This window comes from Bos grunniens, chromosome 21 (genome assembly GCF_055505025.1).
Source record: "Bos grunniens cultivar Pamir isolate PY7600 chromosome 21, Bosgru_T2T1.0, whole genome shotgun sequence".
Taxonomy (NCBI): domain Eukaryota; kingdom Metazoa; phylum Chordata; class Mammalia; order Artiodactyla; family Bovidae; genus Bos; species Bos grunniens.
In genome coordinates this window covers 2,294,314-2,312,169 of record NC_141185.1, presented here as the reverse complement: position 1 = coordinate 2,312,169, position 17,856 = coordinate 2,294,314, and the positions used below count along the sequence as shown (strand labels likewise).

General features: G+C 62.9%; 2 protein-coding genes across 14 annotated transcripts in view; one reads left to right on the top strand and one right to left on the bottom strand.

Annotated features, from left to right (window-relative positions):
* The first annotated feature begins 45 nt into the window (after positions 1 to 45).
* On the top strand, positions 46 to 10,457 carry ZFYVE21 (zinc finger FYVE-type containing 21). 8 transcript variants are annotated; one of them, XM_086362770.1, is made up of 9 exons: positions 574 to 820; positions 1,938 to 2,010; positions 7,302 to 7,352; positions 7,475 to 7,643; positions 7,998 to 8,073; positions 8,155 to 8,258; positions 8,589 to 8,636; positions 9,648 to 9,790; positions 9,878 to 10,457. In XM_086362770.1, exons 3-9 carry the CDS (start codon positions 7,314 to 7,316, stop codon positions 9,911 to 9,913), a joined length of 615 nt encoding a protein of 204 aa, XP_086218896.1. In that variant the 5' UTR covers positions 574 to 820; positions 1,938 to 2,010; positions 7,302 to 7,313; the 3' UTR covers positions 9,914 to 10,457. The 8 variants fall into 8 exon arrangements, 7 of the variants coding, with proteins under 7 accessions (XP_086218892.1, XP_086218893.1, XP_086218894.1 ...); XM_086362772.1 differs by lacking the exon at positions 574 to 820 and adding an exon at positions 1,200 to 1,385; XM_086362771.1 differs by lacking the exon at positions 574 to 820 and adding an exon at positions 1,405 to 1,661.
* Positions 10,458 to 10,686: 229 nt separating this feature from the next.
* PPP1R13B (protein phosphatase 1 regulatory subunit 13B) overlaps positions 10,687 to 17,856 on the bottom strand; it is a 75,357-nt gene continuing 68,187 nt past the window's right edge. For all 6 annotated transcript variants that reach the window (XM_086362725.1, XM_086362724.1, XM_086362727.1 and 3 more), the window contains 8 exons: positions 17,405 to 17,574; positions 16,549 to 17,050; positions 14,801 to 15,552; positions 14,137 to 14,274; positions 13,928 to 14,061; positions 13,177 to 13,343; positions 12,091 to 12,290; positions 10,687 to 11,618 (listed from right to left, as the gene is read on the bottom strand). In XM_086362725.1, the coding sequence (XP_086218851.1) occupies positions 11,577 to 11,618; positions 12,091 to 12,290; positions 13,177 to 13,343; positions 13,928 to 14,061; positions 14,137 to 14,274; positions 14,801 to 15,552; positions 16,549 to 17,050; positions 17,405 to 17,574 (2,105 nt within the window). In that variant the 3' untranslated portion in view covers positions 10,687 to 11,576. The remainder of the gene's footprint in view (positions 11,619 to 12,090; positions 12,291 to 13,176; positions 13,344 to 13,927; positions 14,062 to 14,136; positions 14,275 to 14,800; positions 15,553 to 16,548; positions 17,051 to 17,404; positions 17,575 to 17,856) is intronic.

The following is a 17,856-nucleotide window of genomic DNA, read 5'->3' as shown; positions in this document are numbered from 1 at the left end:
TGGGGCTCGGGCCGGGCAGCTGGCGGCGGGCAGCGGGCGGCGGGCAGCGGGCGGCGGGCGAGCGCTCAGGCGGCGTCATGTCCTCCGAGGTGGCCGCGCGCCGCGACGCCAAGAAGCTGGTGCGCTCCCCCAGCGGCCTGCGCATGGTGCCTGAGCACCGCGCCTACGGCAGCCCCTTCGGCCTGGAGGAGCCGCCGTGGGTCCCGGACAAGGAGGTAGGTCGCGGCCGCCCGCCAGTCCCGGGACCCCGGCCGCTACGCCGGCCCACCTGGCGTCCGCGCCGGCTCCCCGGGCCCGCCCGACCTCCCCGGGCGGGGCGCCCCGCCCTCGGCTCCCCGCGCCCCCGGCCCCGGCGGAGCTCCCTGGCGGATCCCCGGCTCCACCCCCGCCCGGGCGCTCCGCCTGGCCCTTTTCGCGGGTGCGCGGCCCCCCCACCCCGACATCCCTCCGTGATTCCGCCCGGGCCCTGCCCCCTGCGCCGTCGTCTGTGGACCGGCCGCCTCCCGCGGTCGAGCTGCTGGGCTGGAACTTTTCTGACAGTTGGCTCCCCCTCCCCGCGCGGGGACGTGGGGAGGGCAGCGTTCCTCTGCGATCGGCCCTCGGGCAGGGCCCTCGCCGTGGCCTGCGGTGCTGGGGGGTGCTGGGTGTGAGCGAGCGTCTCCAGGCGGGGCGTCTGCAGGGCGTCCTGCCTGGGGAGTCGCACCTGCTCCCGGCGGGGCGGGGCGGCACCTCTGTGCCCTTGTGTGCTGCGCTCAGGAGTTTGGACCGGATCCCGTAAGCCAGTGGCTCTCAGCTGTGCGAAGGCTGGCGGAGAAGCCTGGTGCGTTCGTGTCAATCTCGAGCGTCTAAGAGACGGGAAAAGACCACGCTTTGGAAACAAACTTTAAGTTACAGCCCCTCGTGTTCTAGCTGACCGCTTTTCCTCCCTGCCCCGGGAATCGCGGTGGCAAGTTTTCCGCAGGGAAGGGTGGGGAGGTACGGGAGGAATGCGATCGGGTGTTTTCCAGGCACCGGAGAGCTCACAAGCTAGGGAGGGGCGGTTGGCCCGCTGGGAGGGGAGGGTTCATTCCCTCCGCCCCCTGGTCAGCGAGCCCAGCCCGCGGTGCTCCAAGAGGGCAGGGCGCTGGGCCGGGGCCGCGGGGGTCACTGGGCTGGGCTGGCCCCGTCGGCCCCTCCTCTCGGGCCTCTTGTCGCCCCAGTTGTGCTCTTCCGTTTCTGCGTTTCTCCTCCGGGTGCTTGCGGTCTCTGAACTCGCGGAATGTACTTTTCCTCACACGGTGCCCTTGGTTAGTGCCGTTGAAAGGTGGTTAAAGAAAGAAAAAGGGAACATCACAGCTCTCATTCTCTAAGCCAGCACGTGTCCGGGAGCTCGTTTAACTGAATCGGTGAGGGAACCTGGCAGGTGTCATTACGGCTCAGAGGGAAGTCACAGCAGCACCGCCTGGCCTGGGAGGCGGCAGGTGAAGGGGCTGAGGTCCAGCCGATCGAATCGTCTCCATCGTGGGGGGCGGAGCCAGGACGGGCCAGTCGCGGGGCCCACAGCACCTCCACCCCCTCAGGCAGGCCAGCGTGTCAGCCTTTTCTGGTGGTGTCCCCAGGGCCATTTTAGACATTTCTCCCCCCGACTGATCCCCGTGAAATGCTCACAGCAAGGACCGTGTGTGAGTGGAAGCCGCCTGGATGCCCTGCACTTTGGCTCTTCAGTTCGCTCTGGGGCCCCTCTGTCCGTCTTCGGGGCCCTTTGTTCTTTCCTGAAACGACCCCCTTGCTGCCTCGGGTGTCCTCTCTGAGCAGTGGGGCGTGGGGGCCCGGACTGGGGTCTGCGGGCTCCCGGGAAAGGTGGAGGAGTCAGGCAGAGGTGCTGTCCCCCTCGGCGCTCCCTCCCCAGTGGAAGTTTCTCGTGCTTTCCAGTAACACACCCCAATTTGCCGTCTCAGCAGCCAAAGAAGGCGGAGGGAGCTCTGAGGAGGGGAGGAGGCTTCCCAGTGGCCGTGACCCGAGTTTGAGGAAGTGAGTGTGGACATGTACCGGGCAGGGGCGCGTTTGCAGTGACCGAGGGGAGTGTACTGGAGGAGAGCTGGCTGGGGTGGGGCAGCTCGGGCTGGGAGAGTCGGATGGAGGCTGGCTTCTATCTGACCTGGGGTGGCTTGGGGGAGGTGGGGGTTCCCCTGCTGCCCTCCCGGTTCAGCAGTGCCCAGCTCACCCTGTGCTTCGGGGCCACGATCCCAGTGTGTGTGTGGTTTGGAACAGGCAGGGAGAGGGTGTAGGGAGAGCATGGGGGGGACATGCTGTCCCCGCTTCACCCGCCTCCACTCGGCTGCGTGGGGACGAGTGTCCGGTCATGTATGGAACCGTCCGGCACCCATCGTTCCTTGGGGTCTGTCGACTGTTGACTTGGTGCTCGGCCCTGTGCCACCTTGGTACCTCGGGCCCATGGGGACATCCCTTACAGATGCTGGAGAACTTGGGGGTGTGCGTTATCTGTGACTCTTGGCTTCTCAGAGGGGTTCCTGCCCCCAGAAATAACGGACTCGCTTTTCTGTGTGCCTCCAAGAGCTTGTGAGGTTGGGGGGGCAGTGGGGGGACATGGGGGAGTGGCAGGAGGCCTGGGCCTAGCTCGAGCCTCGTGTGACTGTACCCACGTGTCCCGCAGCAAGGAGAGTGGGTATGCAGCCGTCGGAGACTGCTGTGACCTGTGCGCACGCGCCCTTTCCTGCCGTCTTGGGTGTAACAACGGCGACGGTGGCTCTGTGCTATTGTTTTGATGTCAGTTCAGTTCAGTAGCTCAGTCATGTCCAACTCTTTGTGACTCTGTGGACTGCAGCATGCCAGGCCTCCCTGTCCATCACCAACTCCCGGAGTTTGCTCAAACTCATGTCCATTGAATCAGTGATGCCATCCAACCATCTCATCCTCTGTCGTCCCCTTCTCTTCTTGCCTTCAATCCCTCCCAGCATCAGGGTCTTTTCAAATGAGTCAGCTCTTCGCATCAGGTGGCCACAGAATTGGAGTTTCAGCTTCAGCATCAGTCCTTCCAATGAATATTCAGGACTGATTTCCTTTAGGATGGACTGGTTGGATCTCCTTGCAGTCCAAGAAACTCTCAAGAGTCTTCTCCAACACCACAGTTCAAAAGCATCAATTCTTTGGTGCTCAGCTTTCTTCACAGTCCAACTCTCACATCCGTACATGACCACTGGAAAAACCATAGCCTTGACTAGACGGACCTTTATTGCCAAAGTAATGTCTCTGTTTTTTAATATGCTGTCTAGATTTGTCATAGCTTTTCTGCCAAGGAGCAAGCATCTTTTAATTTCATGGCTGCAGTCACCATCTGCAGTGATTTTGGAGCCCAGAAAATAAAGTCTGACACTGTTTCCTCATCTATTTGCCATGAAATGATGGGATCAGATGCCATGATCTTCGTTTTCTGAAGGTTGAGCTTTAAGCCAACTTTTTCACTCTCCTCTTTCACTTTCATCAAGAGGCTCTTTAGTTCCTCTTCGCTTTCTGCCATTAGGGTGGTGTCATCTGCATATCTGAGGCTATTGATAATTTCTCCTGGCAATCTGGATTCCAGCTTGTGCTTCATCCAACCTGGCATTTCGCATGATGTACTCTGCATGTAAGTTAAATAAGCAGGATGACAGTATACAGCCTTGATGTACTCCTTTCCCGATTTGGAACCAGTCCATTGTTCCGTGTCCGGTTCTAACTGTTGCTTCCTGACCTGCATATAGGTTTCTCAGGAGGCAGGTCAGATGGTCTGGTATTCCCATCTCTTTCAGAATTTTCCACAGTTCGTTGTGATCCACACAGTCAAAGGCTTTGGCATAGTCAATAAAGCAGAAATAGGTGTTTTTCTGGAACTCTCTTGCTTTTTCTATGATCCAGTGGATGTTGGCAATTTGATCCCTGGTTCCTCTGCCTTTTCTAAATCCATCGGGAACATCTGGAAGTTCACGTTCACGTACTGTTGAAGCCTGGCTTGGAGGATTTTGAGCGTTGCTTTGCTAGCGTGTGAGACGAGTGCAGCTGTGCGGTGGTCTGAGCAGATAGTAGTAGTCTTGACATCAGATGCTCTGCAGGGGCAAATGGGGGCCACGGGGTGTCAAACAAGAAGCAAAGTTGGACTTGGGTGGGGAGAGATTATGTTTCAGAGGGTCATTGTGGGGTGGTTCCGACCAGGGGATCCACAGGCTGTCCAGGGGCAGACAGCAGGGGCTTCTCCATGGGGGGCGCAGCCCAGGCTTTGGGGAGCAGGGTGGGAGGGGCAGGCAGGGGGCAGCTGGTGTGATCTGAGAGCAGTTCGGGCGCATCACCCCTGGACTGTCTCAGGCTAAGAGGTGGGTCAGAGTTCAAGGGCCTGAAGGAAGGAGAGATTAATGAACGTTGCATCAAGTGAGGCTCATGCGCACGTCGTTTCGGTCAGTGAGGGGACCAGCAGGTGTGTGGGTCCCGCCTGCAGCCCCTGTCTGGCTTGTGGAGGGTGGCTGGGGTGTCTGTGCATCTCCTCCAGGGCACGTGAGGAGGGCGCTCTTTGCAGGACGCTTTCCGAGAACACTGCCCGAGGGGTCCCTGTCTCTGGCCTCTGGGATCCCAGGTGGATCCCTCGTGGTGGGGGGGCCAGGCCCCACAGGCCTGCCCGCTCGCTCAGGAGCTGCCCACGGCTCCCGTGGCCGGTGGGGCGCTCCTTCGGGAGGCGTCCGCGCCCAGGTTCTGCAGGAGAGGCGAGGCCCGTCCTGGGAGGTGGCAGTCCTGGGAGGCGCCCGTCCCTCCTCTCCTCAGCACCCCCCCTTAAACCGTATTGTCAGACTCACCTCGTCCCTGGGGCTGCTGTGGGTCTGCTCCTCAGATTTCCCTGTGAGCTTGTCTTTTTAATATTTCAGTGCTTCCTTCAGTTAATTGAGTTAAATCTTTGACATGGATTTATTTTATATTTATAGGAGTTTTTTTACTCTTTAAAAATGGTTGCTTTTCAACAAAGATGTGTTAATACGTGTAACTTTGAAACTTACCTTTATGATTTACTTCTCGAGGAGTCTGAGAAGCTCTTACGTGGGAGCCTGGCGTCTGGGAGGACAGCGTGGGCGGCGGTCCCCTGTCGCTCCAGCCTCAGAGGGAGGGCGGGCGGCTGTCCTAAAGCTCCATCCTTTCTAGTCGCTTCTCTTGAAACATTCCTTTAATCTCTCCAGTCTGTCTTCTGTGGTACTTTGAAGGAGCCACCTGAGCACTCCCAGGGCTCCCAGGGCAGCTGGTCGGCAGAGACCGCTGTCTCCGAGCAGTCCTCCAGGGCCTCTGCGCTGGGCTGCCAAGGGGTGCCCCACAGTTTCCGAAGGCCTCCTTTGTTCCGGCCCGGCTTCCTGTGGACCTTTCTGGTTTCTTCCTTTATCATCCCTTGTCGCCTCACTTAACCCCTGGCATCGTCAGAAGTCTCCTGCATCTGCAGGGTGGGCGCCAGTCAGCTGCTGGCTCCCTAGAGCAGCGAGGGGTCGGGTCAGGGCTGCCTGGCTCTGACCCCTGACCGCCTCCCCCCGCTCCCCCCACCCCGTCCTCTCGTGGACATCTGTGGAGACCCCTCGCCTTACCACCAGCTCCCTCCCCTGTCTGTGGGGTGAGAGCCCTGGGGGGCAGCGCAGGGGCCCTGAAGGTGGCTGGCGGCTCGTTATTGACCTGGGGAAGGGGCAGCCCGGGAGGATCTGGCAGGGGCCACACACCCGTGCAGTGTGTCTGTGTGTGCACACCTGTATGTCTCCTCTGAGATCAGCCCCCGCCCGCCCCAGGGGTGCCATGGGGACAGGCCTGGTGTGTGTGGCCTCAGGGGCAGGCGTCTCCAGGGCCTTTGGCCTCGCGGGGGGCGGGGGGCAGGCTGCTGGTCCCTGGTTTCTGGACTGTCTCCCGGATGGCGGTCTCCTACCCCAGGGCCTCTCCTCTGGGTCCAGTCAGCTGCTCAGGGCACAGTGCCGGGCCCGGGCCTGGGCTGGCGTCTCCTTTCGGTGTAGCTGGTCTCAGACCAGGTATGAACTCTTGACTCTAACGTCTTCATCCGCTACTCTTATTTCTTTATTTAATTTTATTTTCATATCAAATCATTCTCTTCATAATTTTAAAAGCTTCTTTTCTCTTATATAATCCCTAGGAAAATTACCTTGTTTAAAAATCTGTTTTCTGAATAATCTCATTGGTTTATTTAGATTAATACAAAAAGTCTAGCTCACTAATATTTTTCAGGGATTGTATTTTACCTTCTGCTGTGGTCTTAGTTTAGAACTTGGTCTCTCAGTTGCTCAGATGTGAGCCTCCCAGCAAGGGGGGAGCTGGGTCAGCCTCCACGACTGCACCCTCATCCCGCAGACTCTGCGGCAGATGTGTGAGGTCACAGAAGAGTGTGGCACACAGAGGCCCTGCCCCAGGTGGAGACCTGATTGCCAAACACGGAAAGTTCCAGAAGTGACAGGGAGAGGCAGTGGTGGGGCTGGTGGGGGCAGCAGCCCTGGGATCCGCCAGCTCCTGCCCGAGGCGGGCAGACCCTGCGGGTGATTCTGGAGGGCCAGGCCCTGTGTCCCAGGGCGGGAAAGCCGCTGAAAAACAGAGAGAAAACAAAACATCAGTCATGGATCACTTAAAGCTTAGATGGCTGTTCAGTGCAGTGCCGTGGCGGTCTGCGGCAGGGGGCATCTGCAGACTGGCCTTGCCCACCACCCTCCCCTGGAGAAGGGCACTGGCCTCGGCTTTAGGCTGAGTTGGGCCTGCGGGGAGGGGGAGGGTGTCAAGGTCAAGGCCTGTCTTGGGAGCCAGAGCAGAGCCTGCCTGGGTTCTGGCTGCCCCGAGTGAAGCCGGCAGAGGACGCTCAGGGCAGGGCGGAGGGGTTGGCCCTGCTGGCCAGGACTGACTGGGGGCGGGCGGGTTAGGCGACAGTCACATGGTCAGGACGCCTGGCCCCCTGACCGGTGGCGGCATTTCACATCCCCCATCTTTGCAGTGAGCAGCTTTCCCACCACGGAGGCCGGGCCTCGCCACGTGGGGACAGCCCGTCCCCACGGTCAGCTGACAGGTCTGGGCGCTCCTGTGGTTGTGGCTGGGTGGCGACGTGGCCGTCTCCAGGCTGGGCCCTGGCCGGTGCTGGGAGCACTGTCCCAGGCTCCCCCCCGGAGCCCCGGGCGGCCGGGCCTGGCCCCACCTCTGCCGGCTGACCGCTGCCCCAGCTGCGGTGTCTCCTGGCCGAGCCTGGGTGCTGGCGGCCGGGGGGGCTCCTGGAGGAGCAGGCCGCGCGGCCTGACCCCTGTCCCCTTGTCTCCTAGTGCCCGAGGTGCATGCAGTGTGACACCAAGTTTGACTTTCTCACCAGGAAGGTGAGCTGGGCGGGGCAGGAGGGCGGCCCAGGTGCGGTGTGGGGGCGGGGCCCTCGAGGCATCGCGGTGGCCGCTGGTGCCTGCGGTCTGCGGGGTGTTCACGCCCGTGCCCGCGTCCCCAGCACCACTGCCGCCGGTGCGGGAAGTGCTTCTGCGACAAGTGCTGCGGCCAGAAGGTGGCGCTGCGGCGCATGTGCTTCGTGGACCCCGTGCGGCAGTGCGCCGGGTGCGCGCCGGTGTCGCGGCGCGAGGCCGACTTCTACGACCGGCAGCTCAAGCTGCTGCTGAGCGGTGAGCGCCGGGCGAGCGGGGTCGGTGGGTGGGACTCCGCCGGGTGTGGTCCCAGCCACCCCGGGGCTCCGGGCGGGCGGAGCCCCCAGGACCTGGCAGCCCTCTCCCCAACCCCCGGCCCGCAGGCCGTCCTGGCCGGGCTGCTCTGGGGGTCCCCTGGGGGCAGGTCAGCGCCCTGCGATCCGGCCCGGGGGAGCCCCAGGCGACGCTTCTGGCCTCCGGCATTGCACCCCGACCCCGTCACGCCCTTCCCGCCGCCGCCTCGCCCCCTTCTGTCTTCTCTGCGTGTCCCTGGCCTGGAGGGGGCGGCGCGGGGGGGGGCTACCGCGTGCTCACGTCTGCTCCCCTCCGCAGGAGCCACCTTCCTCGTGACTTTCGAGAACTCCGAGAAGCCGGACACGATGGTCTGCCGTCTTTCCAGCAACCAGAGGTGAGGGCGGGTGCTTCTCCCCTGGCACTGGGCGCCCGGAGCCTCGGAGGGCCGTGGCACGGACGCCTCTGTCTGCCGCAGGTTCCTGCTTCTGGACGGGGACGGGGACGGGGACGGTCACCGCGAGGTGGAGGTGGCGCGCATCGCCGCCGTGCAGATGCTCACGGAGGGTCTCCCTCCCGGAGGTAGGCGCCGCGGGCCGGGGGGCTCCGGGGCTCCACTCGCGGGCGTGTGAGGCGGAGAGGAGGTTCCCTGGACGTGCACTCCGCGCTCTTCCTTCCCATCTCTCGGGCTGGCATCACCCGGTTCCCCAGAGCCTGCGGCGGGGCCCCCATCGCCGCCGCCCCCCAGGGTCTGCGGAGACGGCCCTCCTCGGGGAGCTCGACCCTCTCCCCTGAAGTCCCTCCTGGGCCTCGGGTCCGAGCGCGGAGGCTGACCCGAGCCCTCTCTCTGATTTCTGACCGGCCTTGCTGTCCTCTCCTGCCTGCCTGCCTGCCTGCCTGCCTGCCGTAAAGACACTCTCTCTCACACCAGCCTCCCCGCCAGCCGGCCCGCCGCCGAAGGTCAGCGTGTCTGCGGGGCGGGGAGGGGGGCTCCCTGTGAGACCTGAGGCGGCCAAACCGTGAAGCCGTCTGTCCCCTGGGCTCGGCTGTTCTCTCCTGAGGGGGAGCCCTGCTCCGGCTTGCGAGCTCCGTGCGGCCGCTTCGGGGGGCGGGTTTCCCCGGGGGGCGGGGCCGGGGGCGGGGCCGGGGCTGCTGGCGCCGCGCCCCCTTGTGGCGGCTCCGGGAGCGCAGGGACCCCTCCTCTGCCTGGTTTCCTGGAACCATCAGTGCTCAGAACCGTGTTCCGGAGCGGAGGTGCGGGGGGCGGTGGAGGGCAGGGAGGGTCCCCGCGCCTGCGCTGTCCACAGCAGGGTTGCCCACTTTCTGTCGAGGGTCGGGATGAACGTCGGTTCAGCCCTGCCGGCCACAGGCTCTCAAAATGCAACAACAGTCACAGGAATCAGGAAAGACCCCTTCCAGGAGCAGGTGGTGGGCAGAACGCAGTGGGCTGCCCCAGAGCGGGGGTGTGGGTGGCGGGGTGGCGCCCCTTCAGAGAGCCCAGGCCGGGGTAAGCCGGCTGACACAGCTGGGACCGCGGCTTGTGAAAAAAGCCTTGCAGGCTTGGCACTTCGGGCTGGGTTCTGAGCTGCAGGGACTGGCGCTAGGCGGTTGTCGCGCAGTCACCCCCCAAAGACAGCCTTCCAGGAGCTCGTGTCCTGCGGTGGCGTGGCTCCTCCGCTTTGACTCTGGTGCTTGGCGGTGGGGTGGGTGTGAGGCCAGCACGACAGGCGGGTGTAGTCTCGTGCAGGGTCTCATCCATGGGGCGCAAATGTTTGACCCGGGCCCCTGTCCACCCTGTGAGCTCAGGGTCGGCCACCAGGCAGCCACCGCCCTGACACAGGCCCCACCGAGAGGCCAGCTGTGAGGCCAGCACCAGAGTCAGGGAGAGGGCGCCCGGGCCACTGCTTTGGGGCAGCTGGCACCCTGGTGCTCAAGGCCACTTGGGGCATCCTTACCTTGTTCCCACTCCAGGAGGCAACGCGAGGGCCATAGGCATGACCCTGCAGTACACGACCCCGGGGGCGGAGGGGCTGACGCAGCTGACGCTGACAGCCGGCGAGGACGCCGACGGCAGCAGGAGGCAGGCGACGGCATGGCTGGCGGCCATGCATAAGGTACCTGCTGCTCCGCGCTCTCCCGCCCCGCCGAGGTGCCTCCGCCCGCCTCAGCCAGGCACACGCCTCTTTCTGGTCACCTTGCAGGCGGCCAAGCTCCTCTACGAGTCTCGGGACCAGTAACGCCACACGGGCTGGACGGTCCGCTTGGGGCAGCAGCACCTGCTCGTGGGCGCACAGGCACGACTAACCCTACAAGTGCTGGAGACGCAGCCAAGCCCTCGGAGCCTGCCTAGTGCGATATGCACACGATCCGTTAACGCTCCAGACCATTCGCGCTTTAGAACTTGTCTGACACTTGATACCTAACTGCGGGGGGCGGGGGGGGGGGGGGGGGGGGGGGGAGGCTGAGCTACACTACTGCTAATACTCTCTGCCTTGTTTTTATGAGTGCCCATGTTTACTAGAAGGTTCTGGTCCCCTGATGCTCACCGGTCCTTCCACAGCCGTGACCCGGGCAGTGGTCCCCTGGCCTGATGTGTACTGGTGTGCTTCCTGCACTGCCCGCTCGGCGTGCCACTAACCCAGGGCCACAAACCAACCCGGATACTTCACTGGGGAAGGAGCATGCTTTGTATTTTGTACTTTTCACTTACTATTTCACTTTACAATAACTGTACAACAATTTGTATATAAAGCTTACGATTAAAACTTATTTTGAAAGTAAGGGTCAGGCCTTGCCTCTGTGTGTCCAGCCAACCCGAGCTTCCCACTCAGCTCAGCTCCGGCTCCAGAACAAAGACTCGAAGCCGCCCGTGGGAGACAGCGTTTATTGCGTGCGTACACGGCCTCAGCACAGGCTGCCCGCGGGTGCGCCTTGCTCGTGAGCACACTGTACAATCGGTGCTCCAAGATCTACACATGTCCATACGTAAATTACACACGAGACTCATACATGGAAAATAAAGCTCAGGGCCTGGACTTTAATGAGAAAAAAAAACGTTTCCAACATGGTTTTGATAGTTTCGAGTGGTTTAGTCAAAAAATACTTTTGGTATATAAAAGCCTGTACGTACAGTTCAAATCTCGGGAAAGCGCCTCACTGTAAGTCTGGAACTGGGGCAGAGGGACCGGGGAGTCTGGCCCCATCCACCCGCCCCCTGCCCGGGCCTTCACAGCGCCGGGAGGGGCACGGGCACTGGGGCAGCGGGAGGCCGCAGGAAGGCGGCGCCGTGTTGAACTTCTGACCCGGTGGTGTCACCTGGTCCTAAGGTTCCTTGTGCCTGTGGCCTGTTGGTGACCTAGACCGAGGCCTGGAATGGGAAAGGAGCCCACACCTCAGACACCCCGCTAGACAGACCTCCACACGGGCTCCTTTGGTGATGAGAGAAGAAACGCAGGCGAGGATGGCACCAGGCTTCTGACTTCCGGTGGACAGGAGGGCGGGGCTCCAGCGAGGGGCGCGCCTCACAGCTGGCAGGCTCTCTCGGGGGGCTGGGGCAATACTGGGGTGAGGGGGCCTTGGGGCCCACGTCCATAAGAGCATCGTCTTCATTGGCAACCAATCGGGGGTCAACGACAGGGCTTCTTATTGGCAACAAGGGTGGTGGTTTAGAAAGCTGGGTATTTATTTGGATTTACAGTAATTGGCAAAATTCAGTCTCCTTGGAGGTGAAGGCCTCTCTCTGAGCCGAGGGCAGACCCTCACCCGGGGGCCCTCACACCGCGGAAACGGTCTGCTGCGGGAGCCCCTGAAGCTGCGTCCAGCGTCCACTTCCGGGAGATGGCCAAGTCAGCCTGAGTGCTCCCCGCTGCCGGCGAGCCTGTGCGGTGCTGCAGGGGACGCTTAGGCCAGCGTCCGCTGTCGGGGTTTGATCCGTGGATACAACTGGGAGGCAATGGACAGGGCTTAGGACGAGGGGACAACCGCTGGGCAGGGGCCCTGTGCCGAGGCCAGGCTGACGCTCAGAGGCCACCCCCCTCTGGAGACACCCTACTAACGCCCAGAGGCCCTGTGCCTTTTTCTTTCAGGGCACTCGGGACCGGTGTCCAGTGACGGCAGGATGAGAGCAGCTGCCAGCCCACTGGGCGCGGAGCAGAGAGCAGAGGGAGGCCCAGGGCCTGAGGGGCCATCGGTGCAGAGGGCGCAGCCTGCGGGCCCCGGGAGCAGAACACGCTGTGAGCAGCCCTCATCGAGGGGCTCCAGCCTCCCCACAGGCCTCCCCCAGAGCAGATGCCCCCCGACCCGCCCCACTCCCCGCGGCTTCCAGGAAGCCTGGAGAAAGGCAGTCTTGCCCCCGGGGTCTGAGCAGTAGGAGGGCCCCACCCCCAGCAGTAGGAGGGCTCCAGCACGGCCTTACCCCTAGCAGGTTCCTGGGCACGTAGCCCTCCCGGTCCCCGAGGCGAGCCCACCACCAGTCGGTCTCGACCTCGTCCTTGCGCCGCAGAATGGTGAGCGCATCCCCTTCGCGGAAGGTCAGCTCGTCGCTGTTCTGGGCCTCATAGGCCCACAGGGCATACACCACGCCTTTGTTCATCACACCCAGCTTCTCCTGCACGCCTGGGACAGGAGAGCCGACAGTCAGGTCTGCAGGGCAGGCTGCTGAGGGCCCGCACCAGGCTCGGAGACGCCGCTGGCCTCGGGCATCCCGCTGGGGCTGCAGCGGAGCGCTTAGAGGCTGGGCCGGCTGCGGCCCCCAGAATAACGCCACCAGTCCCTTCCATGTCCCAGGAAGAGGCCCGCGGCAGAAGCTTCACGTCCAGAAGCAAAGGTGCGTTCATGCTAAGTTGCTTCAGTCGTGTCCGACTCTGCAACCCTAAGTAACTTGGCCCACCAGCCTCCTCTGTCCACGGGATTCTCCAGGCAAGAACACTGGAGTGGGTCACTGTGCTCTTCTCCAGGGAGAAAAAAAGGTGGTGTTTCTTAGGGTGAAACTTATAACTCACAAGCCCATGACTGAAGACCTGTGTGCGCTCGGGGGCAGGAAGCACGCTCCACCAGAGTGACAGGCTGCCGCCTCCCGGCACAGGCGTCCCCCGGCCCCCGCACAGCCTGTCCTGGGGGCTGGGCCTGGGGCACTGCCCTGCTGTGCGTCACTGTCCACGGAGTGGGGACTGAGACCACCCGGGACGCCACCCTCGAGGCCTCGCTCCGGGCTGCTGCGTGCCCAGGGCATCCTGGCCGCCCTGTCCCCCTCCTCTGCACAGAGAACATCTGGCAGAGAGAGGAAGACTTTGTTTTGAGCAACTCAGCATGGAATCCTGACCATGAGAATGTGACAGGTCTTCAGGGATGAGCCCAAGGGCCGTAGTGACCTCTGTTCCCCGGAGACAGACTGGGCTTCCCCAAGGGTGAACTCAGGGCTTCTCTTGGCCCAGGCAGGGGCATGGTGTGTGCCCACCGCGGCCCAGGAACGGCACCCGAGGGCATGTGCCCACGCCCTTACCGTATAGAAACTGGGAGCACTGGATATAGCCCTCCTCCATCTCCTCGCACTTGTCCGCAGCCGTCTCGATGTCGCTGATGGTGGAGGCGAAGATGGCGGCGCCGCTCTCCACCAGCTGCTTGCAGAGGTGGACGCTGTTGCAAGAGGCGGCGCAGTGCAGGGGCGTCCTGGGGGGCACAGGGCAGCCTCACATCCTGCCCGCGGCCCAGGTCCCGGGCGGCCTGCAGGGCACGCGCTCACGACCCAGCCAGCTGCTGTGTTGCTGCCTTTGCAGGGACCTGATTCTACGCCCACTTTTACAACGGACACACAGACTGTACATACACACACACCGCCCCTAACACACCACACCCACACCTCAAAAGGCTGGGTGGTGAGCGGACCGAGAAGCAACCTGTAAACTGCCTGTTCGTGGTGTGACGTGAACATGCCCTCACACCGTGGACATGGCCCTCACAGCAGCTGTGATGGTAACGGCTGTACGTTACCACAATATAAAGAAACAGATGTTCACAGGCGGCGGCACAGACTGCGGCCTGAGGCTCACAGTCAACGGCACGGGTCCCTCCACACAGGCTTTCTGGCCGCTTGAGAACAAATGGTTCCGTGGTCAGCCGTGTGACAGGCATGATCACAGCGGAGCCTTTGGCAAAACCAACGCGAGAACAGAGGTGGCGGGGAGGAGGCGCGGCCCGGGTGCGGCCGTCCTGTCTCCTTTCCTCCTCTGCCCCCACCCACCCTGGGGCCTCACCAGCCGTCGCTGTCGGCAGCGTTCACGTTGACCCCAAAGTCCAGCAGGAACCGCACGATGTGGTGGTGGCCGGCACAGACGGCGTTGTGCAGGGGGGTGATGCCCTCGTCGTTGGGCTTGCTGGGGTCCTCCACCTACGACACGGGACATGGCGCGTGAGCCCCGCCAGGCGCCGCCAGGGCCGCTGCCCCACACAGGCACGCACTCACCTCGTAGATGACCCTTTGCACCAGGTCGAACTCCCCCTCCAGAGACGCGTCCAGGAGCAGCGCCAGCGGGTTGAAGCGGACCCGCAAGCCGTGCCCCGTCCGCTCTGAGTTGGGCTTCTTCAGGTTGGTCCGCTTGCTCTATGGGGAGAAAGTGTGCTTTGGATTTCAAAGCGACCCCACGCAAGCAGGCTGGGAGCGGAGCGGAGGAGGCAGGAGGGGTCCTAGAGCCCGAGGCGGAGCTCCACCCGCAGAGCCTCTGCCTGCAGCCCCAGCGAGCAAGAAGGGGGCACTGCAGACCAGCCTGTGCCTGGCTCTCAGGGGCGGCTCTGCCTCGGGGGCCCGGCTGTCTCTGCAGGTGTCTGAGGGAGGCAGCGAGGGGAACCTCGGAGCTGAATTGCCCCTGCCCTGCCAAGGGGCTCAGGGCAAGAGGCTCCCACCTCCCTCTGCTCCTCCGGCACCGCTCTGCCCCCAGCGCTCTGTTTAGTAGGGTCTCCTCCCCTAGCGGACTGCCCTGATCCCAGCGATGCCCCCCTTCCTCAGGAACCCTTGGGCCCCCGGGGCCAGGCTGGCTCCACTGTCCGGCACCACCCGACCCAGGTGTGTCCCTGACCAGCTCTGGCTGGCTGACCAGGAAGCCGGTGCCCTGGTCTAGGGTGACACCCACCGTAGAGGCCACAGACAGCGGCAAGGCTGGGGGCGCCTGCTCCTCCCCTGGAGAGGGGGCCTCAGCCCCAGGGCTGGGGGCCTGCTCGGTGGACGGGGCCGTGGCCACGTTGTTGTTGTCATCCTCAGCCGGCTCAGCCGTCTGGTGGGTGTTTGGGGGACAGAGCAGGCCCTCAGGTTCAGGGGAAGGGAGCCGGTTGTCGTTGGCGTCAGAGGCGGGGGCGGGCTCGGAGGGGAGTGGGGCGGGGAGCGGGGTGGGGCCAGCCTCGCCCAGGTTCCCGTTGGCAGTGGTGTTCCCATTGTCCACATCAGCCAAGGAGCCCAGGAAGTCCTGCGAGGGGCTGGGCTGGTAGAAGGGGGCACCCTCCATGCCGCCAGCCAGCGTGTTGAAGCGCTGGTACAGCAGCTTCTGGATGTTGGGCCCACCAGGGCCCTCGGGCTCTGTGATGGAGCTGCGCTTCTTCAGGGGCCGCGGCGCATTGGCCAGCTTCCTGCGCAGGGCCTCCAGGTCGGCGTCGCTCTGGTAGCGCAGCGGTGAGTGCACGATGGGCGTCAGCTTGGTGGGGCTGAGCGGCCGCGGCAGGCTCTCCACGGCCCCGTCCCCGGGCGGCGCGGGGCTCTCGGGCTCCGGCTCCTTCTCGGCGCTCTCCCCAGGAGGCGGGGGCTGCGTGGCACCCGGGGCCAGCGAGCCGTGCAGGAAGGGCAGCGGGGACGGGGACGTGGAGCCAGACGGCAGAACCGGCTTCCCGTACACTGGGGAGACAAGCCCAGCGCTCAGCACCTGCCAGAGGCCGCAGGAAAGCCACGGGAACCGCGAACTCCTCCCTGGGGAGGGGAACTCTCTACTTGATTGTGTGTACGGAATCAGGGCTTTTTCAGATGCAAAAAAGAAAAAGGCTGCAAAGCAGCCTACCCACAGTAAAGAGGCACTCGCTGTTTGCTAGCCAAGGAGAGCCACATGACCCTGGGGCTGCGCCACATGGCCAAGACCACAGGCCGCCTCAGGAAGAAAGGGCCCCTAGGGCCCTGGTGCTCCTCGCCCCCAAGGCCAGAGCCTGCCGCAGGTCAGGGCTGGCATTTCCACCTGGGCCCCCCTGGGGAGCCTGGAGATTCTCAAACTAGATTCTGGAACCTGCAGCCCACACGGGAGAACTCTGAGGAGACCCCAGACAGCGCTGAGGCCCAGATCCTGCCGCCCAGGAGGAACCACCATCAGCCTCCACACGCAGGAGCTCCGTTCTCACACCTGCCTCCCCAGGAGACTGGGGTGGACTTCCCTGCACCCAAACCAGGGCTCTATGTCCCTGTGGGCTCTGCGAGAGGACCCCAAAGCAGCAAAACCCTTCCCTCATATCACCCCCAGGGGCCTGGTTCGGCGACTGCTAGGCGGCCAGGGGATCAGGTCCAGGCAGACCCCCACGACACCAGCTCCCAGCTAAGTCCTGCACAAGTCACTACAAAGCAGGAGAAAAAAGGGCAAATTCTGAGATGTCAGCCTTCTATGGCCTGGATTTCCTGAGTAATGTGGGCAGGCGGGCGCTCAGATGGGAAGTCAGGGAGCGGGGGTCTACCGGCAGAACCGCTCTGTGTATGTCATCTTTATCTCCCGCTCACACAGACGCCCACAGCCACATGTCACTAGGAATCAAGTCTAACCCTGAACAGCCTATGGCCCGGAACTCAGGGTACAGACTGGCATTTTCTGAAATAGGATTTCCCAGCCCCAGAAGGAGTACACGCCCAGCATACCTGCTTTAACCGACTTATTCACGGTGCTGTGTGCTGCTGGCTGGTAATTCTTAGGTGGGGTGGCTTGCTGGAGGTACATGGAGTATATGGAACTGGAATTCACCGTCTGGGGTCCTTTCCTGGGGGACTGTGGCCTCGACCCTTTATCAGCCAGGAAGGGCCTAATGGCCACAGTCAGCGGGAGTTCAGGTTTGCCGTCTCCAGCTGGAAAGGCAGGAAGCCCTGCCGGCGGGTATGTGGGACTCGGGGGCACAGAAATCCTCTGCTGAATCTGCTGCGAGGAGCCTGGCTGGTGCGGGCCACCCGCAGGGGGCAGCGGGGCGGGCTTCTGCCGACTGGGAAGGCCTGCGCTGGGCCTGGGCAAGCTGCCCTCCTTCCTCCTCTCCAGGGAGTTGGTCGAGCCCGGGCCCACAGGGGCAGGACTTGGGTATGTCCCATAGCTCGGGGGCAGCGGCTTGCTGACACCAGGCAGGGGGGGTGGCACTTTGCCGATCTCCATGACCTAAATCAAGACGTTAGAGAGGAACAGAGTCAGTTTCTGACAAGCTCAGCATGTTTCCACCCCCCGTCACAGGAGTACAAAGTAGGACTGTCCTCCCTCCAAGGGGCCCGTGAGCAGGTGTGGGCACGCCGCGGGGTCACACAACAGGGGGACGATCCTGACCACTGGCCTCCCACGCACGCCCAGCCCACGTGCTCAGGGCCGTGAACTCCTTCGGACTTGGGTACGACATGGACACTAACAGGATTAATTTGCCTCACGACACCTCCTACCCCTTAGATGAAGACGAAGGCTGAAGAGGGGTGTGGTCAGCTACGGGCTTGTTTGTGTTCTGGACAAAGACGGATGGCCTACCAGCTTCTCCGGGGCACTCAGGGCTGACAGGGACACGGGCTGGCTAGAGACGGCCCCCTGCTTGAGTGGCCCCTCAGCACTCGCGTCCTTCCAGTCCACGCCGGCCATCTGCGGCGGTCTCACCGAAGAGCTAGAATTCTGTTTTAAGGTCGGCCAGTTTCCATCATTGGCTTGAAAAGAACATAGAATTTAAGTAAAATTTTTCTTGAAATTAGTTGAACCAATGTAAGAATAACCCTCTGCCAGAAGCAAAAAAATCACCTCTGAGACACTACAGTCTGATGGAGCCACGTGGGCAGCTGCCGAGGGCAGCCTCTGCCAAGGGGCATTGCCAGCACCTACGCGGGCAGCTGCTGAGGGCAGCCTCTGCCGAGGGGCCGCGCCAGCACCCACGTGGCTCTCACGTGTGCAGAGACTCATCGACCAAGCACACGGATGCGCCAACCCCGGCG

What these genes read in the sequence shown, in the direction of transcription:
- ZFYVE21 (XM_086362766.1), top strand. Translation starts at nt 78, where the DNA reads ATGTCCTCCGAGGTGGCCGCGCGCCGCGACGCCAAGAAGCTGGTGCGC. An exon ending in GCTCAAGCTGCTGCTGAGCG is followed by an intron (nt 7,644 to 7,997) that starts GTGAGCGCCGGG and finishes TCCCCTCCGCAG; the next exon opens with GAGCCACCTTCCTCGTGACT. An exon ending in CAGCCGGCCCGCCGCCGAAG is followed by an intron (nt 8,637 to 9,647) that starts GTCAGCGTGTCT and finishes TTCCCACTCCAG; the next exon opens with GAGGCAACGCGAGGGCCATA.